This window comes from Festucalex cinctus, chromosome 3 (assembly GCF_051991245.1).
Source record: "Festucalex cinctus isolate MCC-2025b chromosome 3, RoL_Fcin_1.0, whole genome shotgun sequence".
Taxonomy (NCBI): Eukaryota; Metazoa; Chordata; class Actinopteri; order Syngnathiformes; family Syngnathidae; genus Festucalex; species Festucalex cinctus.
The window spans coordinates 26,543,104-26,569,736 of NC_135413.1; the positions used below are offsets into that span (position 1 = coordinate 26,543,104).

General features: G+C 40.2%; 4 protein-coding genes and 1 long non-coding RNA gene across 6 annotated transcripts in view; 1 reads left to right on the forward strand and 4 right to left on the reverse strand.

Moving 5' to 3' along the window:
* Positions 1–260: 260 nt before the first annotated feature.
* Positions 261–7,049, reverse strand: borcs5 (BLOC-1 related complex subunit 5). Its single transcript, XM_077517171.1, has 4 exons — positions 6,543–7,049; positions 5,761–5,904; positions 5,455–5,612; positions 261–3,890 (listed from the first exon to the last, which is right to left on the reverse strand). The coding sequence occupies exons 1-4, from the start codon at positions 6,598–6,600 to the stop codon at positions 3,657–3,659; spliced, it is 594 nt and encodes a 197-aa protein (XP_077373297.1). The 5' UTR covers positions 6,601–7,049; the 3' UTR covers positions 261–3,656.
* Positions 7,050–7,209: 160 nt separating this feature from the next.
* Positions 7,210–19,247, reverse strand: smc1b (structural maintenance of chromosomes 1B). Its single transcript, XM_077517173.1, has 25 exons — positions 18,932–19,247; positions 17,691–17,879; positions 17,345–17,457; positions 17,065–17,268; positions 16,203–16,441; positions 15,724–15,982; positions 15,500–15,640; positions 14,950–15,032; positions 14,622–14,829; positions 14,367–14,552; positions 13,803–13,994; positions 13,579–13,725; positions 12,959–13,096; positions 12,673–12,789; positions 12,472–12,578; positions 12,226–12,367; positions 10,755–10,900; positions 10,486–10,639; positions 10,091–10,189; positions 9,039–9,192; positions 8,797–8,951; positions 8,568–8,719; positions 8,268–8,337; positions 7,873–7,983; positions 7,210–7,763 (listed from the first exon to the last, which is right to left on the reverse strand). The coding sequence occupies exons 1-25, from the start codon at positions 19,038–19,040 to the stop codon at positions 7,626–7,628; spliced, it is 3,753 nt and encodes a 1,250-aa protein (XP_077373299.1). The 5' UTR covers positions 19,041–19,247; the 3' UTR covers positions 7,210–7,625.
* LOC144016277 (uncharacterized) lies at positions 18,948–20,966 on the forward strand. Its single transcript, XR_013282876.1, has 3 exons — positions 18,948–19,244; positions 19,777–19,955; positions 20,150–20,966. It is a non-coding gene; the product is annotated as an uncharacterized LOC144016277 (long non-coding RNA).
* Positions 19,620–25,403, reverse strand: cpa4 (carboxypeptidase A4). Of its 2 annotated transcripts, XM_077517176.1 has the most exons (11): positions 25,285–25,403; positions 23,142–23,217; positions 22,930–23,064; positions 21,941–22,039; positions 21,721–21,822; positions 21,549–21,650; positions 20,804–20,914; positions 20,527–20,617; positions 20,257–20,456; positions 20,081–20,165; positions 19,620–19,993 (listed from the first exon to the last, which is right to left on the reverse strand). In XM_077517176.1, the coding sequence occupies exons 1-11, from the start codon at positions 25,356–25,358 to the stop codon at positions 19,806–19,808; spliced, it is 1,263 nt and encodes a 420-aa protein (XP_077373302.1). In that variant the 5' UTR covers positions 25,359–25,403; the 3' UTR covers positions 19,620–19,805. The 2 variants fall into 2 exon arrangements, with proteins under 2 accessions (XP_077373302.1, XP_077373301.1); XM_077517175.1 differs by lacking the exon at positions 25,285–25,403 and having other exon boundaries at positions 22,930–24,301.
* LOC144016275 (copine-8-like) overlaps positions 25,330–26,633 on the reverse strand; it is a 49,224-nt gene continuing 47,920 nt past the window's right edge. The window contains exon 21 of the mRNA XM_077517174.1: positions 25,330–25,459. Within this exon, the coding sequence (XP_077373300.1) occupies positions 25,349–25,459 (111 nt within the window). The 3' untranslated portion in view covers positions 25,330–25,348. The remainder of the gene's footprint in view (positions 25,460–26,633) is intronic.

Sequence of the window (26,633 nt, forward strand, 5' to 3'; positions counted from 1 at the left end):
GCTCTTTGTGACATTTGTTTTAATCTTGCTCTCCAAAAATACTTACGGAGTCCCTAAGGTGACATGGTAGGAAAAAAAACTTTGCGTTCCCTCGCAAAAAACTTTGCGTTCTCTTGCAAAGATTGCAAACGCAAAGTTGTTTTGCGAGGGAACGCAAAGTTGTTTTTTTCGCCTACCATGTCACCTTAGGTGCTCCGTAAATACTTCATATAAGGCAAAAAATAAAAAAAATAAAAAATACTAATCTGATGAATTTTTGAAAAATAAAAACAGACAAACCTGCTCTAAAAAGTGATTAAAACTGACTAAATCTAACACAAAAGCCAAAACTAATTAAAAACTATAATAAAGGTTTTCTAGCCCTGAAAGACGGAGCCTGGCTATTCTGGTTGAAGCGTATACATGACATCTGACTGGATTGTTAAAAGGAATCTACTATTCTGTTTGGATTCGGCCTGTCTTGTTCTGACTGAGGTTTTTATGGAGCGTATTCGGTTTGGTCATTCAGTTTGATTCTAAGGCTCCACGTGAACCTGGCTTCTGTTGCTGACCAAAAGAGCAGCACCGAATCAACCTGCTGCATCTTGAAAAATGAATTCCCTGAGCCTACCATGGCGGCAAAAACGGAAGCCATGGCAGCCTTCACGAGCGAATACAGAGCTGTGACGTGTTTTTTCCGCCAAGGCGAGCGGTTAATATTTCATAATTTGGAAGTTTGTATGCAGACCAGCCGCTCGCGGAATGCTAACCAGGCGAGTCCTGGCGGAGGACGCCGCGAGGTCACACCCTCTCAAATGAAAGCGATGGCATTCCTTCGCTTAGCTTGTCTAATAGCAGCAGTCTACGGGAAAAACAAAGCCATGTTTAAACAGCCCATGAAAAAGCCAGATGTCTTGCAAATTGCAATACCCGCACTTTTCCCAACGTCAACTCTCAATTCCTAGCAAGGCTTGAACAAAACCTACTGTACTGATTGGTGGTTAGCGTATGTTTACTTCCAGAGTGGGAAGAACAACAACCTCACAAAACAGCTGCAATGTCGTCTTAATAGTGGAGCTGTTTTGGATACTCCAAATGGCCGTTTGCTTGTCGTCTCATCCGATTGTATACAAGTGCATGACAAAGTGTCTCGGCAGCCTCTTGCCTACTAATCAACCAGAGGAGGCCACTTATCATTACTGTCAAAAGACTCAAGTAGTGGCATAAAATTGCCGCATGTTAAGAGGAGGGTGTGCTCGTATGAGTGCTCATTTGCATTTGAATGAAACTGATTGTTTTTGTGTTCTGCTTGCTATTTAAATCTGAACATGTAACCAGGGAAGCCTCTTGTATATTATTTGTACAAACAGTAACATTGCATGGAAATAATAGTATGTAAATTTAAAACACAGTAGGACTAATAAAGGTTATGTTCTGTCTATTACATAATGTTAACGCACATGAAAGTTGAGCAGCATTTCCAGGAATGGAGACGGCCGCCGTTTGATTTCCATTCAAATGAGACGCTTAAAAAGGAGGAAATTGGATTTCTTTCATTTCACACAGAATTGCCCCGCCAGCAGATTGTGTCACATCTTTCTGTTAATATCCAAAACGCGACGAATGCCCATAAAACAAACGGACATTTTAGAATGACAGAGTAAAGCTTATACTGACACCACACAAAACCTTTTTCAACTGGAAGCACACCAGCTTAAAAACATCAACCGTCGCTCACCATTGGCGCCCAACTAAATCCTTTAAATCCTCAATTCACACCAGCTTTGAGGCCGATAAGCGCGAGCTGCGTTGCCGCAAGTTGCGACGCCTCGCAGCGCTTTCAAAACGTGGCAAAAATAAGCCATTTGTTCACTTTGTATAAGACGACAATTCAGGTTTTTAAACAGTGTGACATCATAACCTAACGTTAGGCAGCAATGGATTAAACAAAGAGGAACTTGATAGTAAACTACTCATTTGTTGAAAATGTTGAGTTTTTATTTTGTCCATAATTAAGGGTCAACCAATACAATGGAGGGTTTTTTGTTTTGTTTTGTTTTTTGGTCGAAGTGAATACACGCCATCTACCAATCAACACGCTGCACTAACTCTGGTATCCGAATGCAATTTCAATTGGAAGTCGAGGCCAAACAGAATCCACCCATTTTTACCCATCCTAGGGGGCGGCCATTTTGTCTGCTTGCTGTCAAGTGAAATAGTGCAGCCACAGACCTGTGATACAACTGGACTGTCAGTGGGCAGCCATCTTACATTGCCACTTTCACTGGCAACCTTATTTTTTGCTGAAAACGCTGTTATCAGCGTGTTTCATGCCCTTTATGAAGTGATGCAAGCCTCGCAAAGAGCGAACGTCACTGTTTGAATCGACCATTCATAGTGTATTTTTTTCAATTTCGTGAATTGCTACTCACAGAGGTTAGGTTTACATTTCGCAGCAATTTTTTTTCTTGATGAACTTTACTTTCACTTGAGCGTTGATGGCTCTGACAAATGCAGACAAATCTTTTGAGTAGCACCCAGAGATATACTGCATAGAGAAAATTAACAACATTTTTCTTATGCAATGAAATGTACATGTACTGCTTCTCCCAGACTTATTGGTACAACTGAATGTTATTAACGGTGGTATTTTCGCCATAGGGCCAGAAAATAATGCGAAAACGCGGCAGAGAAATCAATGTATTCAGGTTAGGCGGCCTTGGTGGGTGGCAACGTAAGATGGCTGCCAGTAGTGTCACTTCTCCCAACAGAGACTAGAGTAAGTGGCATTGACAGTCCAGTCAGATATAAAATTTGTTTTATTGGAACAAGTGGATCATTTAATTGTTAACAGTAAGCCCGATATCTGAAACAAATGTAGGCAGATGAACAATGCAACATTATTTTTGTTAATAAACAAAATAATTGACAGACGAGTTAGATGAAATTGGACAATTTCCTGTGGCATGCCTGATGATCTCTCATGGTGCACTAATGTACTGCGGCACAAATTTCGGAATCGCATTGACAGCACAACAGACGTAAACAAAACATTGAATCAAACAGTACTTATTGGCACATCCTTTGGCATTTTTATTTTTGGAAATGTAACTTTTCAATAGATATTCATTCCATTCCATTGTTATTTGTAACGTGATGATGGCGTGGCTAAATATCAGCCTCATATGTTCAATGGTTTAAGCACAAGATGGCTAAATCTGAGTCGTACTAATTGTAGTAAGGATCTCTGCAGGAAGGAAGCTTCACAAAATGTCATTATTAGCATGTTTGCAGTGGTCATATCAAAACATTGATGAACAGCAAATAAATTAAAATCAGTTTTTTTCCAACCTCCTTTCGTTATTCTTGTGTCAAAGTTATAAAATGAAAAAGTTGACAGCCCATGGACAGAAAATCTATCAGGTCCACACTAGGTGTATCATTTGCTCGAGTTCCTCTCCGTGTTTCTGCAGATTTTAAATCCACTGAGTTTCAGTTTCTCAGGATTGTGAAAAAAAAAAAAATCCAGAGCTCTTTCACATTCCTGTCTCGTACTTCCAAAGATGAAGCTTCAGGAGACTTGAATTTTCTCAAGGAGAAGCTCCACATACAAATCAAAAAAGGAACAGACAGAAGCGGCCCTCACCTCTGATTTCGGGGGCTTGCGAAGGAGTGGCTTACTTGGCGCCCGACTCTGCGTCGGGCCTCATGCTGAAGGGCTCCAGACGCTCGCTCTCCGGCAGCATGTTGTTGAGGCGCTCCATCAGCGGCACCGTCTGGTCGATGCCCATCTGGATGCGGCGCAGGATCATGGACATCTCGTTGACCTTCTGGATCTGCTCCGCGTACTTGGCGTAGCGCTTCTGGCGCTCCTGCATGATACTGAAGAGGGTCTCCACCGAGAGGTCCATCTGGAGTACAACCAGAAAAAATTGCCTAATTAGAACATATTGTGCTATATGAGCATGTCACTCGACAAATGCCGTGTGGCAATTGGGGGGCTGTAGAGATTCCCAACCACAATGAAAAGCTCTTCCAGTAGATGGCAGAAGGCACAAATAACCCTCTGTAACCTTCTGCTGGCACCATAAGACAGAATAATAGCTTGCATACAACAAAACATGTCCAGATTTCACACTGGGTAAATACTAGGGGTGTGAATTGCCTAGTACCTGACGATTCGATTCGTATCACGATTCACAGGTCACGATTCGATTCGATACCGATTAATCCCGATACGAATTTATAAGTCGATTGTTGCGATTTTTTTTCATTCATATTTAGAAAATACTAATCAGTAAGCTTGTAGAGTGTAAGATTTATATGAAAATGTATTATTTATTTATCTGAAATTTCAGTCTTATAGAGGTTGTAATCTGTTTCATGTTTGAACAGCATTAAAATAAAAATATTAAGGCTTAATGTTCCGTTCATATAACATTCTTCCATGCTCAAGGTGTGAATCCTAAAAAAAAAAAAAAAAAAAAAAAAAAAAAAAAAAAAAAAAAAAAAAAAAAAAAAAAAATCGATTCTGCCGATTATTGAATCGATTCGAGAATCGCGCGATGTAGTATCGCGCGATTTTTTTAACACCCCTAGTAAATACATTTGCAAGTTAATTAAAGAAAAGATCATCTTCGTTTCAGTAGATGCTCATTTTGTGAAATTTTTTTTCTGGTGGTGTGCTGTGAGATTTTTCTGTTCTCGGGCCTTGGCTCAATTAAGGTTCAATAAAACTGTTCTGTTGACAACCCCAATGTTATGCAGATGAATGAAAGCGCAATTGCTCCACCTAGTGGGGTAATTGGCAGACAACAGTTTTGTCAACACAACTGATTTAAAAAAAAATAAATAAATCTACACCTCTATGCCACTTTGAACTTTTTCCTTTAGGAGAGCAACCACCTCAGCAGCTTTTGTCCTATTTCTATATCCCTCTTAAGATATCATACTAGTGCACTAAGGCAAAGAAAGTATGGACAGTTCACTCCAAAATTATTGGTACACCAGTTGAAAGTCCTAAAATAAAGTCAATTTAATTGCAATTGCACTCTCATACTGAAAACTGTAAAAATGGTGGCAAGCAGAGGTGGGAAAATTTACTGACATTCTCTACTTGAGTAAAAGTACAATTACTTGTGCAAAAAACAGCTTTGCTAAAAGTAAAATAACGCAACTCAAATAATTACTTAAGTAAAAGTAAAAATGTATATGGTCTGAAATGTACTTTACGAGTAGATGTAAAAAGTATTTTTACTCAATGTTTCCTTCTACGTCAATTTGAAAGAGATTAGTTAATGGCGCAAAAATGGGTATACATCGGCCAGTTGACTTTCTAACTTGCCCTGCGTCGAGTGGACAGTGTTGAGTATCGCTCGCTTATGCTGCTGGTCCACTCATCTCAACTTTATATGATTGTTACGTGAACTGCCTACTTACTGAGACTTACAGTTTGGGTATTCTGGTACGGCTCACCTCTTTGATGCGCTTGACTAAAGCGTTCTGGTCAAAGGAGACGGCCTCAGCGCACTGGTGCAGGTGGTCCTGGTAGCGGGTGCACAGCTGTAGCACCTGCACGGGATCCAGTCTCTCCAGACACACGCTGCTGGGGGATGTCTGGCCGCTCAGCACTCCTACCGAGGGGGCAAGGAATGTGTTGGAACAACATTAGGGTCAACAAGGCTGTTCTGGTAGTTAATTGCATTTTTTTTTTAATTACCATATTTTGAGAATTAAAGTGCTGGAACCAACCACTGCACTGAATCTTAAAAAAAGACACACCTTTCAAGAGGGGCTGGAAGGTGGGGATCTCTTGGAGTTTAATGACATCAGGGTCACTGTGGATGTTTCTCATGGACTGAGTCCCCTGCGCCACCACCACAATGTCGTCCATCTTTGCCTTCTGCTTTGCGGGAGAGGGAACCACTGCAAAAACAAGTGTTTTTATTTATTACCCATCAATACACAATTTGAAGTCGAGTTTTAAGCGACATTTTAATGGTGACCAAATGCCACCCAAAACAGATATTGCCCACTAGAGTCTAACTATACAAATACTTAAAGTCTTTCATTTGATAAATGCATGTTATATCAACAATACTGCACTGCAAGGTTCAAAGCATAAGCAAACGTGTTTTAAAAAATCTGCTGTTTCATGAAAGTTAAACACGCCACATCTACCAGAACAAATAATAAAAATGTCTCCAATCATCCACCCATTTTCTCAACCGCTTACTCTTCACAAGGGTCACGGAAGTGCTGGAGCCTATCCCAGCCGCTTTGGGTAGTAGGCGGGGTACACCCTAGTACCACTCTGCCAACAACAGTTGTCATGTCTTGAAAATGCCACTTTAACATTAGAAAACAATAATTTGAAGGGCATAAGCAAATTGACAACACCATTTAACTAAAATGTGACGAAACGACAGGAAAATTCTATCCTTGACTAGTGAACGTCGTGGTTAGGACTCGAGCGATGGTGAATTAAATGTAATGTGAGCATGACAAAGCATTACCAATACAAACATCACACAACACAAATAAGGAGCGTGAAAAATGCTTACCTGTCGAACTGTAGTCAGAGTGTTTGTGCTCCGCATCTCCGCTCTGCTCGGCGCCCATGATGCTAACTAACTACACCAGCTAACGTTACGGTTAGCTCACCAAAGCTAATAGACGGCTCAAATTTTAGACAAACTGAGCGATACACAAGCGAGTGCGCTTTACCGAGGGCCCCGGAACAGCTTCTCAACTACAACCCAAATACCACTGCTTGACTGACAATTCCACATGCAATGAAATCAAAACTAGCTTAGCTTGCTACCTAAAAAAAAAAGCTGCCAACTTTCAAATCAACCAAACATTTGGTGTAAATATACCAAGGGGCCTTGCGTACATTCCCGTTGTGTGTAACTTCTTGTTTCGTTTCATTTAGCTTAGTCGATCTTGACGTGATATTTGAAGTTGGAAGTCATTTCAAGCCAGCGTTTGAAGCTGAAAGACACTTCCGTAAATATTAGTCACGTGGTACATGACGTACCCAACAGCACATTGACAACGCGTACAACATAGTAGTTGGGGTTCCAGGTGAAGGAGTGTAACCGTCACTTGTCTTCGGTGCCGGTTGGCGCGGGTTCGTTCCTCCGCCTGGGAGACCCTATGTGGCTTACATGAAGCAAGCTTGTGTGTGTGTGTGAGAGAGTGTTTTAAAAAAACAAACAACAAACAACATAGTAGTTGAACAAATCATTTATTGACTGTAAAAGAACTAAAACCTAAATAAGCACTAGGTGCAAACTGCACAACGTTACAAAGATTTAAGACCTTTTGTTGTTGTTACGTGGTCAACCAGCTGAGAAAGCCGCTTACGCCCCTCTGAGGCCAACTGAAGCCAAAACTATGGCACTGAAAACAAGCGACTACATTAAATAGCTTAAGTAGCCTAAACATCATAAAAACTCATTGAAGCTTGGGAACACACTACCACACATTTCACTGAGGGGTAACAGCTATTTGGAGAATGAATAAAATGCTTCCTCCAACGCTTGTGTTTCTAAAACAGATACATTTAAACAAAATCCAGAGGAGGATGAACAGTTTCTTTTTTAAGTGGAAAACGTTGAACCCGATGGAAGTGACAAGGTGATTTACAAGCGTGACAAGGAGCTACTCTGCAAGCGTTCCCTCTGGCCTTGGTCCTCGTCAGGGCTTCCGCCATCTTCCTCCCGGTCAGGGAATGGACGCAGGTCCAACGTCAGCATACGACTGAACATACAGCCGTCAAACTGTGTGAGGGGGAAAAAAACAAAAAAAAACCATCTTGGTCCTAAACGAGTCAATTGGTAAATGAAAGGTGGTCCTCGACTATGAAAATTTGTCATGTCATGTTCTTACATCCGGGTAAACTCCCAACAGTGCGTCGGCCTTGCAGAAAAATTCATCCTTCAGGGAGATGACGATGACCTGCATTTTCTCTCTGGATTCCTCCCTCAGGAAGCTGGTCACCTGTAAGAGCAAAATGTACGACTTGGATTCAGCGGGGTTGACATTACAGTAGTTGGCTTTTAGGCTGCTGTAATCAGTGTTGCGACAATGACCTTGAAAATGTAACTTAGCTAATTTATTGATTGCTTGCAATAAGTTAGGATGGGCTGCAGGTTATAGTGAACCTACTGAGGACACGTGCTACAGAAAATGAAAGGATGGAAACATCTATAGTATGCATAAGCAGAGAAGAATTTGATGTTTAGTGGAATTATGTCACATTGCAAACAATTATAGAATCTTACCTTCCCGATGTTGGTGTTGTCCAGGGCGGCATCCACCTCGTCCAAAATCAAAAAGGGAGCAGGACGGAAACTGAGGAGCGAGAAGCATATATACTTTTTTCCCCAAAGCCTTATTTTTAAACAGTTGTGGGCAAAAATATTAAGCTCTAGGCTCATCATATTTCGAAAGAGGGATGGGACAGTTCATTAAGAAATTACGCGTTTTAAAAAAAGTTACTTTGCGCAACTGTTTTTATAACTTCGCAAACCCCTTATCTCGCTTTGGACTGCCCATTTGAATGTTTGTGTCAATGATGCTACCTGTAGATGGCAAACACCAAAGCCAGAGAAGCAATGGCCTTCTCCCCGCCTGACAGATTTTCCATGGACACAAAGCGCTTCCCAGGAGCCACACAGTTGTAGTTGATGCCAGCGAGATACGGCTCCTCCGGATTGTCAGCAGACAGAATGGCCTGAAGCACATTTCAGATCTTATGATGTCATCACCTGGCAGCGTCTCAACCTTGGGGAGGCCAAGCGGTCTTCTCACCTGGGCGCTCTTGTTGCGGCATATTCTCTTGTAGATGCTGTCGATGACGTCGGACACGTGATCGAAGCACTGGCTGAAGAGACGGTAGCGCTTAGCTTTGACTTCTTCAAACTCTTGTTGGCACTTCCGGGTGGCGAAGGTGGAGGCTTTGAAGGCTGAGACGAGAAAGTAGACACACGAGATTTTCACCTAACGCGGGTGGGTCCAGATCGCATCAAAAGAATGAAAAAAAAAAAAAGTACCATCTGTCACATCTTGTAGCCTGTCCTTCACCTCCCTCAGCTTTTCCTCAGCTTTTAAGTTGGGCGTGGCTGTGCATTTGAACTGTTCCTGTACAGCGTGAAGGGACTCCTTTAGACCCTTGAGATACTTGTCAACATCCTCTGCGGGCACGTCCTGAAGCACACATACAGACACTAGAGATGTAAAACATCACGATACGATAGTAACACGATATGAAAGCTCATGATACGAGAATTAACACGATATTGTGGGGAGGTTAGCGATATTAAAACGTCACATGTAAAAAAAAAATAAAAAAAAAAGAGCTCGTACTAAAAAAAATTGCACAATATTGTGCTTTTGTACATATCAGCAATGCATATAAACCACCTACAATCTCAGTGAGTTCCTCCACATATTGACTTGGTTCACAAACATATTACGTTCCCTTTCATCTGACGATTAATGTAGATTTTAAACACAGAAGGGCCGAAACATCCCTAATGAAAATTAAACAGCACTAAAAAACGAGCCACCAGAGAGTACTAGAACTGCACAAATGGAAATCAACCTATTTTTTAACAGATGTGTTGCTTTTAATATCGTGACATGACCACAATATTGTGTGTATTTAATATCGCGATATCATGATATTGCCATTATCGTTACATCCCTAACGCACACACACAACGTTAACACAGCATGCCAGTAATCTTTCTCAAATGCTAAAACACAAAAGCCAATTTCCATTTGCAGCCATTTCACAAATGTTTCCTCCATTTTCCCCAATGTCTAAACACAACACACTTTACTAAAACTACATAAACACAGCCACATCTTCTCACTTCAACTCTAACTTTCACACCAAAAGAGCAGCTCAAACCTTTCAAAAATGTACACTATACTATACTATAACACTATACGCATCATTGTACGCTACAGGTAAACAATTGAAAACACAATGTTCAAGTTTCTTTGTTTCATAACTGCCAATGCATATCTGTAGAAACTTTAACGACCCCTCTTTGGTAATGCTTAAATCACTGCGGTAAGAGTAAGCCCGGTGTGTTACCCTGTTCTCAGCTTCCAGGCAAGAGTAGTCGATAACAAGCTGGGCCTCCCTCTCAAAGATGTCCATCGTGGTTGAAGTACTTGTCGACGCTTCATCCAGCTGGGGAGAGACAAACACATTAATTTACAGAAATGTACACTTCTGTACAATCACGCCTCTTTTTTCGCAGAAAGGCGCATGGGGAAATGCTGGCGTCTCCTGATTTTCGCGTACGCGCAAGTCTCGCTGCACTTGTTTGGAAATTTGGCAGACGCAGTTGGGCGACATACAACATCTGTCTATTTGTACAATGCTAATATAAACATTTGCCCATTCATGCACACATATTATATATCATAAAATCCCGTGAATAAAACAACATTGTTGCCATCAATGTTTAAATGTGTTCTTTTTACCTCCACTTGGCTGATTTCATTCATGTCACCTGACAGCAAAATGATTGGTAGATCCTGAATCTTGCAGGCCAGTAGCAAGTTGTGTCGAGCTAAACGTTTCTGCTCCAGGATGCTCTCGGCACTCATCACCTCTCGCTGAAGTTTCACCAACTCTCTGAGGGAAAAATAAAGCATTACTTCATGTGAGATTTCATACACTCACACTTAATAACTCAGAAGAGGAGCAGCAGTGTTAGCATTTGGTCTTCTTCAGAAGTGATTTGTCTTACCTGTTAATCTCTTTGAGGTGCAGGATTTTCTCATCCAGCTCACTTTTGGCAGATGCTATCTGTCTCTTCTTTGCCAGCAGCTGGTCCTTCATCTCTTGCAGTTTGTTGTCATTTTTTTCAACGGCCAAGAGCAGCTTCTCCTCCTCCTGAAAGGTGAAGCAGAAAACATCACAATCAACGATACAAAAACAAACACATTTACTGCATATTTCCTCACCAATTCGCTATTTGTGAATTGACTTATCCACACTTTTTTCTTTTTGGAGGTAGGGGGTGGGGGGACTTACTGTCCATTATTTACTCAGAAAAACTCATCAGCTCACTGTTTTTGTGCTTTTACTGAAATGCCCTAAAATGCCACAAGATGCCATCAAAGTCCTGTCTGATAGAAAAGTAGCACCGCTCTTCTACTGGACATGAGTTTGGGCCCATCCTTGTACCAAGGAACAATGTTGAAGGAAGATATTTTCTCTCCGAGTCAGAGACAAGATTTGTTGGGGAGCGGCTAAGTGTACCTTGAAGCCAGAAGAAGTTATGAGAGCCGTTCGCGCCTGTACACATGCATTTTGATGCATTTTCAATATCTAATCTAATCATTTTTAAGGGTAATATGAGATGAGTAGTTTGTGGTATATTTATGGTTAAAACCATTAATATAGGCAATTATAAACCTTTTATGGGGCACAAATTACTACTGTTTTTTCATTATTCACAACAGACTCCTGACTTTGGGCTCTGGGTGGCGCAGTGGGACCATCATTTGCCTTTAGTGCATGCGAAGGGGGTTCACTTCCCCACTTGGAAGACCATGACTAATGCTAATGCTTGATTAGCATGCTAATGCTAAGGCTGAGTTAGCATGTTAATGCTAATCTTAATGTTAAGTTAGCATGCTAATGCTAAGTTAGCATGCTAATGTAAAGTTAGCATGTTAATGCTAATGCTATCTTAGCATGCAAAACTAATGCTAAATTACCTCAGCATTAGGGGTGTTAAAAAAAAATCGATTCGGCGATATATCGCGATACTACATCGCGCGATTCTCGAATCGATTCAATAATCGGCTGAATCGATTTTTTTTTTTTTTTTAGGATTCACACCTTGAGCATGGAAGAATGTTATATGAACGGAACATTAAGCCTTAATATTTTACTTTAATGCTGTTCAAACATGAAACAGATTACAACCTCTATAAGACTGAAATTTCAGATAAATAAATAATACATTTTCATATAAATCTTACACTCTACAAGCTTACTGATTAGTATTTTCTAAATTTGAATGAAAAAAAATCGCAACAATCGACTTATAAATTCGTATCGGGATTAATCGGTATCGAATCGAATCGTGACCAGTGAATCGTGATACGAATCGAATCGTCAGGTACTAGGCAATTCACACCCCTACTCAGCATACTAAACTAATTCTGTGTTTGAATGAGCGAAAAAGAAACAGCTATGCTAATGCTAACCTTTTTCTTCTTTGCCATGTTGCTTTTTTCCTGGTCGACGGAGGCCTGTATTTCCCTGAGCTTCTTCTTGTGCTTCTCTAGTTGACCTTGTTCATATTCCATCTTGGCATTCAAGCGAGAGCACTGGTTCTCAAACTCCAAACTGAAAGTATTTGCAGTACATTGTAAATCCCCATTGATGTAACAAATAAATTAAATAAATAAGCGAGAAAGTAAATACTACTGAGTCTCATTAATTATTCATACCGCTTCCTGTCGTACTCTTCCTGATGTTTCAAATGCTCCTGCTCATACACTCTGATGTTGTCCACGCCAATCTCAGCACAGAAGTCAGAAAACACCATATCCACTGTCTAAATAAAGATTAAAATATCCCACCAAGATAACTGGAAACTATGAAAAATAATAAATTTTTCCTTGATGTTCGTTGTGTTGAAGGTGTGATACCTCCTCAATCTGGCCTTTGAGGTTCTTCATGGCATCTTCCTTTGCCTCCACACTTTTCATCTGCATTTGGATCTGGATGTCCAAGTTTGCCATTTCACTCTCCATACGTGAAATGTTCTGGAATCAATTAACGGGAAACAACAATTAATGGCAGGAATGTGCATAGGTTACAATGAAAATAATTATTTTCCTTGGCTGTCAAGTACATTTAAAAAAAAACAACAACAACAACAACAGCAACAACAGGTGCAACTATAACCCCTGAGAAATCAAGAGATCTTCTTACCTCTAAGCATTTAGGGATGCTTTTCTTCACAAGGTTATCCAGATCATTTTTGGAATATTTCAGGCGGGTCTGTGCACCCTGAGCCTGCGCAATGATCTGATTCAGGTCTGCTTCCTTCCGCTTGAGCCTCATTAGATCCTGTAACAGAAAATAGCCTCTGATGTAAAGAATAAGGTTCTAAGCTTATCCTTTGCATCAGGGGGGGGGGGGGGGGGGGGGCTCTCCACAACAATTAGCAGTGTCGTATTACTTAAAAATGTGCACACCCACATATGTGGACTGGGCCACCAATAAAACTTAATTAACTAGTTACTCCTCTATATTTTGTCATAATATCAGGAGTGTATGTTGGAAATTACAACTTGATAATGGCCAGATTCAAACTTACTATCCCGGCAGGAAGATACAAATTTGTTACTGTGCTTCAACTTTTTGCTCGAAATAGGCAACTATGACATTTAGGGGGACACATGGCAGTTATATTTCATTGGCATTAGAATTATGACAGCGTCCTTGGAAACATTTCTATCCTTTGAAGGTTACCTGGATCTAAAAAGTGCGAGAATGCCAGCTTTACATCAATTAAGAGTACATACAACACATACTGTATGTAGACTTACATGTAGCTCATTAGCCAGCTGGTCTTTTTTATTCTTCAGCCTGGTGACATCCTTTTCATCCCAGCAGCGAGCTTTGGTGCGCAGGTCACTGGAGCCTCCAGAGATGATACCGGACTTTGAAAACAGGGTTCCGTCCAGAGATACGGTCTACAGCAACCCATTTGAGATCAAAACAGCTCATCATGGATCATCATCTCCTGCACCCAACTAAACAAAATGTTTACCTTAAGGCGCTGCTTCCCATCAAAGGCAATGCTCCTGGCGTCTTTGATGGTCTCACACACGAGCGTGTTGCCACACACAAACTGCAGCACTCTCTTCAGGTGCGGAACGCTTGTGGACGCATTGATGAGCACGACATCCACCACCATCTTGGCGCCCGGTATGTCCCTCAATCGTTCGTTCAGGGGACTCACCTGAGCATGCAAGGAGATCGTTTATAATGACACACAGCCGACCAAACAAGTTGTGCTTTAAGAAGCCAACGTTTTTTTTTCTGCAAATAAAATCGGAAAGTAATTGCCTCCGCCTAATTTATCAGTCTCTGGTTCTAAAGAATAAAAATGCCACATTTTTTCCAAAAATTTGTTTTCAACTGCAAATGATTTTGTCAATTTTTTCAACATGGAAAATATTGTTTCATTGGTAACCAAGCACGTCCGACTCCTCTGAGAAAAAAAGACCAAAACAAAACATACTTTTTTCAAATCTTTCCAAATTTTTCTCGCAAAAAAACCCAAAAGGGTGGACAAATTCAACTGGCTCAGACGTACTACTCAAGCACTTACATCCAAGTAGTGAACGGGCAGGAATGTCTCAGGCTCGCCCCGCTCCTCCTTGAGGAATCGGATGCAGGCCTGGGCCACCTTCTCTGTCGACACCACAATGGCCTTCAAGAAGTGGCCAAACACCTTGGTGACGGCCAGCTGGTATCTCTTGTGGATGGGGCTGCACAAGTCACACAGGCGGCCATACTGGGGCAAGAAAAACACCTATCAGAGCCGTTCCAATTTGCTTTCGTTTCGTCATCGTGCATCTCTTACCACCCCATCAGAGAAGAGCCTGTGCATCTTTTCCAGCATCTCCTTGCGCTTTCGCTCACGTTTGCTCTCCTGGCTGTCCAGGCGGGCGTCCCCCAGCTGCTCCAGCACCTGACCCAGCTCCTCATTCACCTGGGCAGTGCGTTCTCTGCCACGTTGCAACTCTGCATGTAAGGTCTCCTCCTTCTGACGTAGGTCGTCAAGAGATGACCTAAAAACAAACACACTCCAGTTTATAAAGCACAGGATGTCAGCAAAAGGTCTGAACATGAAAACAACGAAGCCCCGCCAATTAATGTGGTACAATGACATACAGTGCATAATGACATACGTGCAGGTATTGGTGTAATCCTCAAGCTTCTCTTTTCTGTGGTTTAAATCATCCAAATGTGTCTTGTTGTTCTGGATTCCAGCCTATAGAAAAGGAGCCAGTATCACCATAAGGTGCCTTTGAGACTTCCCCATTACTCTACAGTGCGACATTTCAGCACATTTCGATTTTCATGCAGATAATAGATGAACCAACCCAAAATAATGGTAATACTTTAGATTTGGGATGAACCTGGGACATCGCAGCCTCAAATGTAATTGTACTGCCATATGCTACTGCAAGGTACTGCTCAGTAAAACTTCACATCTTGGTCCACTGCCATTGTTCTGACAATCAATGCTCAAGCATCTGTAATATTTTTTCAACGACTGCGCTGTCTGAACTATTGCCCTTGTAATGGTTTCCTTTCCTACTTATGTTGATCTGAGACAGAATGCAGTGTAAACATTGCTTGAAATAAAAGACATTCATGTATTCCTATAAAAAAAACATCACTTATTTAAATGTACTGTAGCTATTTTAATGGATACAGTTTCCATTGTGTCATTACCTCCACCTCCTTCAGTTTGTGCTGCTCAAACGCCATCTGGTCATATTCTGCCTTGACATCCCTGTGCATCTTCTCGGCTTTCTGACACAGCACTGCAGTCTGCATCCTGGAGAGCTCCTTGAGTTCTTTGTAGCGCTCTCGCTGCCGAGCGCGTCCGTCACAAAAACACAGAACAAATTAACTATGAATTATAATACCTGAAGTTCTTTGCACCCGTGGCTCACTTGGTTCTCATCCAATTCAATGTCCCTGCCCTGGGAAATAATCTGCTCTCGAAATTGTTCCTCGTAGACCCTCCAGGTAATCTTCAGCTCCTCTTTTTCCTGCTGGGCTTCAGCAAGCTCCTGCTCCGTTCGTGCTAAGGCTTTCTGGCTCTTTTTTGCAGATGCTTGAAGCTCGTCTATTTTTTTGAGATGATGGGAGGTGTTCACTTTGGCTTTGGTGAAGTGAGAGTGAGACTGGGACAGGACGTTCTCCTGAGCCCTAAGCATGAAGTTCAATAGAGGAATAGTCATTCTAGTGTCATACAGACAACTACGGATGTGTTCATAAACGAATCACGTGATGTAGTATTAGCCAGCATTGTTTGGCCTATGTATTCATTTTAAATAATTCCACTATCCATTTTTTGTTGAGAGCTTGCTGATATCATTTCCAAAATGTGACAAAAGCAACTAAAAATTGATACATCTGAACAGTTTACCGGATTTCTTTCTCCAAGTGCTGCTGCTCCCTGAGGAGGCGTCCATGCTCCTTCTTGAGGGTTTTCACCGTCTCTTCCCCGTCTTGCAGAGAAGCTTTCTGAGCTGCAACGGCCCCTTGCTTGACACTCAGCGTGTTGCTGGTGCTCTCGATGGCCTTCTCATTATGATAGAGCTCAGCAAGGCTCAGCTGCACACGCTTTTGTTGCATATCGTCTACGAGGTCCTGGTATTTCTGGGCCTGGGAAAGGAAACGAAAAATACTGTACTTCCATCAGATTGGTTCAAAAGTATTCATTTGTTAATTAATTTGAGGAAAAGAATACATTTAATAAATATATTAGTAAACCAAAATGTTGACAGTTGTCCTCCTGCATATTCGAGATTTGACATTTTCAATTAAAATTAATTATCTGACGTGTCTTACAAAGTTTTTTTTCTAACCTCATCTAGAAATGACCTAGCCAGTCTCTCTACTTAAAAATTGGACGTGGCCCTTGAGGCCCTTTTATTGAGGTTCAACCACATTGCTCAAATTCTGTCGTATACTTGTACTGGTTCTGTGCTCAATTTAGGATGGAATACAACATTTAAAGTCATTTACAGAGTGACAATATTCAAGCTACTCAAGCTATGCATACAAAGACTTGCCCCTGAATTGTGTAATGTAACTCCATTTGCTGTGAGAATTGCCTGTTTCGCAGATGCTTTTCTCTTTGAGTTATAAATCAATCCATCCAAATCCACAGCTACGCTTATAATGTCACAACTAGACCAAATAAATGACATTCATTATTTTTAGGGCCAAAATTTGAATAGGATCAAGTCCAGGTAATTTCGAAGTGACTTGCACAATGTGTTCACCTCTAACTTCTCATTAGATATTTGCTTCTTCTCGACAACTGCCGATTTCTTCTTGCTGAACTGAAAATTGGTGTCCTCCTTAGCTTTCTGCAAGGCCTCCTTCTTCTTGTTGTACTCAGCTGCAAACTCCTTGGACTGACTGATGTGTTCGAAAAGCTTGGCACGCTCCTTGGGGTTTTTCAAAGCAATGGACTCCACTGCTCCCTGGTGACCAACGCGGGAACAACATGATCTCAAATGCAGCACAACCATCGCACACTGATCGCAGCAAAAAATCTACCTGGAACACGAGGCAGTTTTGAGCTTTGGTGATGATGCCGATCTTGGAAAGCTCCTCTGTGTACTTGCTGAGAGTAACTCGTTTGCCATTGATGAGATACTCAGAGGTATCACCTGAGAAAATACAGACACAAATAAAACATCCTGTTAAAAAAAAACCCACAAAGTTGCAACACATAACTTCATATCACAAAAGACCTAAAACTAAAATACAAGCCTCATTGGCAGGCTTTTTGGGTACATCTATCTCACCACCGAAAATTCCCATGGACAAACGCATTTTCTTTACCTTCCATCTCCTGTCAATTTCAAATACTTTACCAATTCAAAAGTGAAAACGTGCTGACCAGAAACACTCCGAGAGAAGACGATCTCCTGGTCGTGGTTGTTGTGATAGAACATGGCGACGCAGGTTCTGTCCGACACCGGCTGCCCGACGTGAGCTCCATGGATTAGGTCACTGAGGTGCTTCACCCGCAAAGCGCTCGCCCGCTCCCCCGTGGCGAAGCTTATGGCGTCCATCACGTTGGACTTACCTGGTTTTGTGAATAACACAGATTTTGTTATAACCTGGAAACATTGACTTTTCCAATGGACAATTCCAAGCATCCGCGCATTTCCGCATATTTCCACAATGCAATGCACCTTACACAGTGAAAACAAACAGCTCATTGTATTGCTTACCTGTGACTATTGACATACAAACCTGGCAGACTGTTATAGCAGTCAAACAGCATTTCATCACCTTTTGAAATGAAAATAATCCTCACATATCAAATTACAACGATCCAAAGTCCAATGGCTTTTCAATGAGCTGAGAGCTTCCTTTCACCGAGTTGACCGCCATTTTGACTTGTGATGTAATTGTGAGGTAAGCTCGGAATTGTCCATCCATTAAAATGTTTCTATTATCAATTATGGTGATGCTATCAGCTTGAAAAAAAAAAAAAAAACCCATTTACAAACAAGAACAAATTAAAAATTGATCGGTAGAAGGGAATCAATGTGCGACATATGTATAACTCACTATAACTAAATTCAAGCAATCCAGCATTAAAAACTACAGTTTAAACTATCTATTAACGCCTCCTTTAATCACTTCTGCGGACCAAAAGACCGTCATAAGTTTACACTTCTCATGAGACGTAATTGTAGTTTTTATATCTGCAAATAGGATACAGTACTAAACTGGATTGATGGACACCTTTGTAATTAACATAGAATGCCTTTACTCACATTTTTAAAGTATACACAGTAAAACAGATGTGATTATTTATTTATTTTTTAAGTAAGAAAGTTGAAAAGATTTTTTTTTTTTATCTCAATCAAGTCCTGTAAGCTAACATTAATAGCTAAGAGCATCCACGTGTTTAAAGGTGGATTTTCTACTCGAAAACGTTGCTTTAAATGTCTTCTAAGGACCTAAAACAGTGTGTAATGAGTTTACACATTTAAATATATATAATTGGTCACGAGTGAAAAATAAATGTATTAACAAAACGTCCCAAGTGCAGTCTTAGCAGTGAGCTTCGCTCACGAGTTAGCTAAAACTTGGCTAAAGGGTGAGGGGGGGGGGAACGCGACTTACCGGAGCCATTGGGGCCAATAATGCAGTTAAACTCCATGAATGGTCCGATAACTTGCTTTCCTCGCCATGTCTTGAAGTTTTCAACCTCAAGTTGTTTGAGATAGCCCATTGTGGAATATAGTCAGAAAGTACAAATTTTATCAATGTACGTCGACGAAGTAAGCTACAAGTACTGTACAGTGATCACCGTTTTTGGATGGGAAGAGAAGGTTCTGGAAGAGTTGAGAGAAAGAAAAAAAACCTCACCAAACGAACATGTACAAGTTAGAAATGTATTGTACTGGCGGGAAAGGTCCTGGAAGGATTAAGTGAGGTAATGAATGTGTGCTGTGCAGTTACTACAGTTATATAATACATAAGAAAAGAAGTGGCTTGATGGCGAAAATAGTTCAAGACGTTTTTTTTTGTTTTGTTTGTTTTTATATAATATATATAAATGAAGGCACCACCGTGCCAGGGAGGGGACAGTGAGGGGGGATAGGGGGTGGACGACGACAACTTAACCAAACGTGAACATAAAGTACATGAATATGAATTAAAAACATATATTTTAGAATGTAAAATACAATGCTGGATGGGCTGTACTGAGGCTACAGGTCACTAACACTGCCTTTTTCCATGCATAATGCTGTTCCTACCCTGGGGGAACAAAAGTATCAACGCGATGATTAAAAAGTATAGTGCAAAGTTAGATTAAAATGCAAGTTTTTATTTTTGTGACCATTGAGAAAAACAATGAATGGGCTAAATTAAAAAAAAAAAAAAAGTATGGCACATGCACAGTATAACGTATTACTGCGATACTCTTTGTATTTATTTTCCACATATTTCCACATTATTGACAGCTTCTCTGCCAGCCTTGGCATGATGGGCATCAGTAAGGATGGTCCCGCGTGTACTCCATGATGTGCTTGAGAGCCAGCCAGGTCTCGGAGGCGGTGGGGATGATCTGATTGGATGGCAGGACGAACCCGTAGCGGCCAGTGTCCCTCAGCTCGAAGGCGAAGGAGTACTTGATGCCCAGGTTGTAAGACCAATCAATGCTGCCGCCGCTGGCTTGATCTGCAGGCACATTATTCATATTTTGTCACAGCGTATCAGTGGGTTATTGTGTTAGTTTAGGGTTTAAACAGCTATAGCAGCACTTACAGATGATTCTACAGATGCTTCCAACCTTGTAACGGGTGCCATAAAGTGACGCCAGTTTCTGCACTGCAGCTCTGCCCACGGAATCCTAATACGAAGCAGAGTGACCAAACGATCAAAAGACACGGCCCACGCATCTTTAATCATTTACGGAACATATGCAGGGATTTTTTTCTTACCAACTCGCCCTGATGCGGCACAGGGTTGCAGGTGTATCCGTAGGGGTACATGAGCAGCTGCGAGTAGGCGTGAACCGAGATGAAGGCCTTGAAGTTGCCGTGGCTCTTGATCAGGTTGACCACGTTCTTCACCTCCACCTCCGAGTGGGCCGAGGGGCCGTGGTAAGAGTCGGAGCAGGGGTTCCTGCTGGCTCCGGGGCCTGCGTTGAAGTCACATTCAAGACCGGACCAGAGTTTCAAACGAATGAGAAAACATTTGCGTTTACTGACCGCCAAAGCCTGCGTCCCAGTTTCTGTTAGGGTCCACACCTAGGCACGTGGAGCCTGGGTTCCTGGAGCGGGTTTTTCGCCACATTCGATTCTTGATGAAGCCATCATCCATTTAGAAATGTGGAGATGATGTGAAATGTTATGACAAAAAAAAAATGTGGACCTAATGTTTAGATCAGTGATGTGTGATGAGGGATAAACACGTATAGAAGATGGATGGATGGATGGATGGATGGATGGATGGATGGATGGATGGAAATATTGAAAAGAGACTTACGTTGGTGTGCGTGTAGGCATAGCCGTCAGGATTGGCCAGGATCAGCATGTAAACGTCCATGTTGTCCAGCAGGGATGTCAGAGAGGCGTCTCTACCGTAATCAGTGGCAATCTGAACAACATAAATCAGTTATAAAACGTAACATTGTTAAAAAAAAAAAAAACACGAAAAAATTTCTGTTGAATGAAAAAAAGTTCTCCCTTGTTGGTCATTAGCATTCCTCCACATTGGATTACAGACTCAGAGAGATTTACTTAAAGTAGAAGTCAACAATTAAACATTTCTTGACAATAATATGTTATATGTGACCTTACTACTCTAAACTTGACATTCTAATTAATATTACATTTGTGAAATATGAGTTATGGAGCAAAATCCAGCCGTTTTTATCCATCTCAGGGGGCGGCCATTTTGCCACTTGCTGTCGACTGAAGATGACATCAGTGTCGCTCAGGGTTCAGGCAACGACCAATCACAGCTCACCTGTTTTCTGAAGCTGTGCTGTGATTGGTTGTTACCTGAGCAACATTGATGTCATCTTCACTCGACAGCAAATGGCAAAATGGCCGCCCCCGAAATGGATAAAAATGGCTGGAATTTGCAATATCAACTTTAGACTAGTGGGGCTGCATAGAACATATTGTCAAGATTTTTGTGTTTGGGTTGACTTCCCCTTTAAACCTGTGGATCAAGAATTTTTGTTTAAATTTATTTTTTATTTTTTTATTATTATTATTTTTTTTACCTTATTTGCAGTCCACACACCCGTCGCCTGTGACACCCACTCTCGAGAGTGGATGCCCGTGTCGATCCAGATGGCGGGACGCTTGGTTCCACCTGTGCTAAACTATTAAAAGTACACTCGATCAGAAACACTAAATTTGACCAAACTGCAAAAAAATACTACAAAATCCTACCTTGAGCACATACATAGGCCTATTCTCATAGGTCTGCCCGATCAGCTGCTTTGTTACCAATTTAGGGTAGTGAGCCACCAATGTGTCCATCCAGCTATAGATCTGTGGCACCGCGGTCAACAGTAAATATATGAGGCCAATGCACAATCTAATGACATCATCTGATACAAGAGAAATTTCAAATGATTCATATTCATTTCATTATATCAACACAGCCTACTGTCTCCAGGCGATGATAGGCCCCAAAATTGAAGCTGCCAGTGCTGCGCTCCTTCCTCTGGTTCTCCTCCATCTCTGCTTTCTCAGTGTCCAGAAGCTCCTGAATGTGATGTCATTTTTTAATGCAATAAAGTTAACTCTTTTTTTTTCATTTTTTTTTTTATTATGTCTGTCCAATGAAAGCAAAGGGGGGGAAAAAATCGATTTCTTAAAGCACTTTGGAAAACATCTGATTTATTTTCACATATTTTCTTAGATGCTTGTTGCTAGGCAGAATTCCAAGGGTGCAATCATAACTGTCCATTGTCCATTGGAGGGGCAAATTATTATGAATAATTCAAAATGATATTACATACATACACACACATGAAGAAAAAAAAAGAAAGAAAGAAATTCCTTGTTGGGTTAATAAATATTTACCTGGCTCCTTGTTGCTAGGCAGAATGTTCAATCTTACTGCCCCAATGGCCAATGACAGACACACTAGTATGATTTTGCGTAAGCACATTAATTCGAAAGGGGGCGGGGGGGCTTATTAAATATAAACCACCATTGGAAGAAAGAAAGAAAAACTGGGAGCACTGGTGCATTTTTTTAATGACTTAACAGAACTATTATAAATATTGCTAGTTAGGTCACATGTTTTGATGGCCACTTGTTGCTAGGCAGAGTTCATGGAGTTGATTTGTAACTTCCTCACAAAAGAACACTATAAGGATTATAAGACAGCTCCCATTTCAAAACGGTTCCCTTCTTTGGTTCTCAACCACTTGTTAGGCAGAGTTCATGGGGGCACAAGCATAACTGCCCCATTGGCCAGTGACATACATACTCAGAAGATAACGCGAAAACTTTTTTGGAAAAAGTCCATGTACACATATTAATTTCAATCACAGTTCTGTATTAAATATCAAACACAATTCCAGTACAGTTTTTTTTTTTTTTTTTTTAAATGAGTGGGCGGGATGAACTTCAGGCTTTCTGACCCACCTGGAGGTTGTCAATCATGACGGCGAAGGGGATGCCGTGGGCGTCCAGGTATTCCCTGACGGCGCGCTGACCCGAGCGAGGCACTCGGATGTCCACGGGCCGATCGGTGGAGACCGGATGGAGCCAAAAGTCCAGCTGGCGTGGCCGAGAGTAGAGCCAAGCACAATTTAATAGCACACTTCTTATGCTTGTGTGTGTTGTGTTGTGCACACCTCCTGTTCCTCCTCCAGCGCCTGCAGGAGTTGGATCTGTTCCTGTGACTGCACATTGACCCGGACGACTTGATCGCTGCAGGAGATTCATCTTTCTTGTTTCATATTTTTGCAACATGCATCGAAAGCCATATGACGAGACGAAGCGCACTGAATATTCCAATCGCTGTTTATGGCTAATTACAGCCCGGTTTCTCCGTAATTAGTCTTGATGTAATTATCTTTGCCCTGAACAGATGGCTACTGAGAGGCACTCCATAATTTTGTATATCATTGAAAAGGCATTCAACTGTGAAGTTAATTTCTCCTGCATGTAGTTAGATGAGCGGGACACTTCATTAGGTACACTTGCCCCATGGAAGGATATTTGATACAAGATCTATGTGCCAAATTATTGGATAGTTGTCATAAATAGCCAACCAAAGCCCTATATTATGTGTGCATTTTTTCATTTGAGTACAGCGATTAATAAGGAGTAATTATAATTACATACATTGTTTTTAGTGATACGATTGGGGTCATAACTTGAGGAACATCCTCCAAATGTGGAATACGCCACATATTAGTACAAGCACACTATAAACACAGTAAACTAATAAACAAAAAAGATGTTGCATTATATGTCAGTCATAATAATTAATAGGGATGTTCAACACCTTTTTTTTTTTTTTCCAGAACCATACCAATATTTGAGTAGTGACCAATATATATACCAAGTACTGATACCACTATACATAAAAATTCCCCTCTAAAAACCAATGACATAATTCTCAAGAATTAACAATATTTTTTTCTGAAAATTGCACGCAATTAATGGGAATTTTCTTTTCTTTTTTTTTTTTCTAGTTCCTGATTGTAAAACCGCCACAAGGTATCGGCCATTTTCACGAGCATTGATACCTTGAAATAAGGCTGGGTATTGGCCTGATACCGATACCTGGTGTTGGTATACTCACCCATCTCGAATAATCAGTGTTTATAATTGGTACTATTTTACGCATAGTAAAAATACAACTATATAGCCCCAAAAAAAACAACAACAACAAAAAAATAAGTGCCTTTTTAAGAGTGCATTTCAACCAGTATAATAATAAAAATAATATTAATACATGCCTATAATAGTCTAATAAATAAACTAAATGTGTAAATAACTTGCGCAAAATAAACTATATTCAAATAAAATACATAAAGAAAATTAAAAGTAATCATTCCAATAGAATTACAATTAGTCAAGTCAAAAACATTGACTTAGTTTACACACAGTAAATATATTAAATGAAATGTAATCAAATACACACATATATAAATATATGACATATAACAATGAAAAATATAAATGTATAAAATTATGTTTACAAAATAAATGTTATCAATAGCAAATGTACAAATTCTAGATACCGGCACTTGCAACTGCCGTCGATATCAATATCTGTCGCCCTCTTGTGGCCGTTTTATGATCAGGAACTATAAATTACAAATAAAGAATAGAAAATTGTCATTAATTCCATGCAATTCGAAAGAAAATTATATATATATATATATATATATATATATATATATATATATATATATATATATATATATATACACATTTCTTTTAAAAAAAAAAAAAGTTCTGTCTTGATTTTTTTGGGGGGTGGAAATTTTATGCATCAAAAGTACTATTTGTATCTGCACTTGTTATTGTGTTTATGTCTAACTCAAGAGTTGAGTACAGTACTTGTACTGGTTTTGGTCTGGAAAAAACAAGTGGTATCAAACATCACAATCTAACATATGATTAGTACGCTTTTGTTTTAGCTTCAATGGGTTAAAGTTATACATCATGCGATCGAACCCTGCAATTGTTTTGCTCAAATGCCAGCAGCTAGGACAATTTCGTAACCTAACTTCAACTCTTGAATTTCAGCCATATTTCCCTTGCCTCTTCAAATAACTTCCCATGGTTTATTTTTGCCTCGTTGTAAACCCTTTTTGAGTGCTGATTGCAGAGTTGATTCATTATGATCAATAAATCATTGCAATAAGCACAGTTCATCATCAGATATCCAGCAGAGTCTCTTAAAGGGCACGGAGGAATTAAATCACCATAAAAACAAAAGTAAATAATAGAAAAAAAAAATGCAAATATATGGGGGCATACCCGGTGAAGACGAGCTCAGCTTTGGCCTCGGCCACCATCAGCACCAGCAGCACCCAAAGGCCTCTCATCTCCATCTTCGTCTTCTCACGTGTACGCACGGCACTGCACTTGTTGGACGGCTAAATACAAGACGCTTGAAACAGGTGCAACGTTCCCATGTACACAGGTGCTGATCCTGCCAGGAAAAAAAAGTGTCGCTCGAGATGTGCTGATCGGGCTTTTTGGTAATCTCTGGAGGCGCCCAGCTGCGGAATACTTTGTGTCCTACTAGTGATAGGAAGGTAAACATTCGTGATGTTTGATTTAGAATGATTAATAATTTAATATAGGTCAGGGTTTTCCGAGCTTTTATTAACCCTTTTTTTTTTTTAGCGTGTTTATTGAACGCAAAGTTGATATGAATGATAGATTCTGTCATGTCATTGAAGACCATTTAATTGGCACTGACACAACACATCTCTAGCAAATAATTAGTTTTGACCATTTTAACTAAAATTGTAATCATTTACCTCCCATCGAACACTCAATTGATGCAGTCACCTGGTTGGGAATGGCTGTTCTAAAGTGGTAGTTCAGGTTAAAAAAAAAAATAGTATGTTGTGTGTGAGTGTGTACAGGACTGTCTCAGAAAATTAGAATATTGTGATAAAGTCCTTTATTTTCTGTAATGCAATTAAATAAGCAAAAATGCCATACATTCTGGATTTCATTACAAATCAACTGAAATATTGCAGGCCTTTTATTGTTTTAATATTGCTGATTATGGCTTTTTTTTTTTTTTTTACTTGGTCCGAGGAAATATTCTAATATTTTGAGATAGGATATTTGAGTCTTCTTAAGCTGTAAGCCATAATCAGCAATATTAAAATAATAAAAGGCTTGCAATATTTCAGTTTATTTGTAATGAATCCAGAATGTATGGCTTTTTTTTTTTTTTTTTTGCATTACAGAAAAGAAAGAACTTTATCACATTCTAATTTTCTGAGATAGTCCTGTATATATTTTTTTAGGTATTTTCTTTATTTTTTAACCTCCACACATCTGTTTTGTTATAACTACATTTTTATCAGTAGATGGCAGTATACTGCCATTTACTTTATGACACTCCCAGTGGTAATCTCCCTCCTTTGTGAGCTATTAAATTGCATGGTAATCATTTGTTTTTCAAAACAAAATACAAAAAAAAACTAATTTTCATTATTGATTACAAAAACCCAAATGAAAATATTGCAAATGACTCATCTGGGTTCCGATTTTGTGCACAAATGGAAAATGAAAAACAAAAACATAACAGACATTTCATTCAAATCAGATATTTTCATATTTGTGGTTGCACCCCTCTACTACAT

Excerpts from the sequence above, each read along its gene's own strand:
- borcs5 (XM_077517171.1), bottom strand. The coding sequence starts at position 6,600 with ATGGGCGCCGAGCAGAGCGGAGATGCGGAGCACAAACACTCTGACTAC. Across the intron at positions 5,905-6,542 it reads CTCTGACTACAGTTCGACAG|TGGTTCCCTCTCCCGCAAAG; the intron begins GTAAGCATTTTT and ends TTGTTTTTGCAG. Across the intron at positions 3,891-5,454 it reads TAGTCAAGCGCATCAAAGAG|ATGGACCTCTCGGTGGAGAC; the intron begins GTGAGCCGTACC and ends GTTGTACTCCAG.
- smc1b (XM_077517173.1), bottom strand. The coding sequence starts at position 19,040 with ATGGGCTATCTCAAACAACTTGAGGTTGAAAACTTCAAGACATGGCGA. Across the intron at positions 17,269-17,344 it reads AAAACTGCCTCGTGTTCCAG|GGAGCAGTGGAGTCCATTGC; the intron begins GTAGATTTTTTG and ends GTTGGTCACCAG. Across the intron at positions 12,368-12,471 it reads GAAGAGTACGACAGGAAGCG|TTTGGAGTTTGAGAACCAGT; the intron begins GTATGAATAATT and ends AAATACTTTCAG.
- cpa4 (XM_077517175.1), bottom strand. The coding sequence starts at position 23,259 with ATGTTGCAAAAATATGAAACAAGAAAGATGAATCTCCTGCAGCGATCA. Across the intron at positions 20,618-20,803 it reads ATGCCTACACGCACACCAAC|AATCGAATGTGGCGAAAAAC; the intron begins GTAAGTCTCTTT and ends GGCTTCATCAAG. Across the intron at positions 20,457-20,526 it reads CTGGGACGCAGGCTTTGGCG|GCCCCGGAGCCAGCAGGAAC; the intron begins GTCAGTAAACGC and ends ACTTCAACGCAG.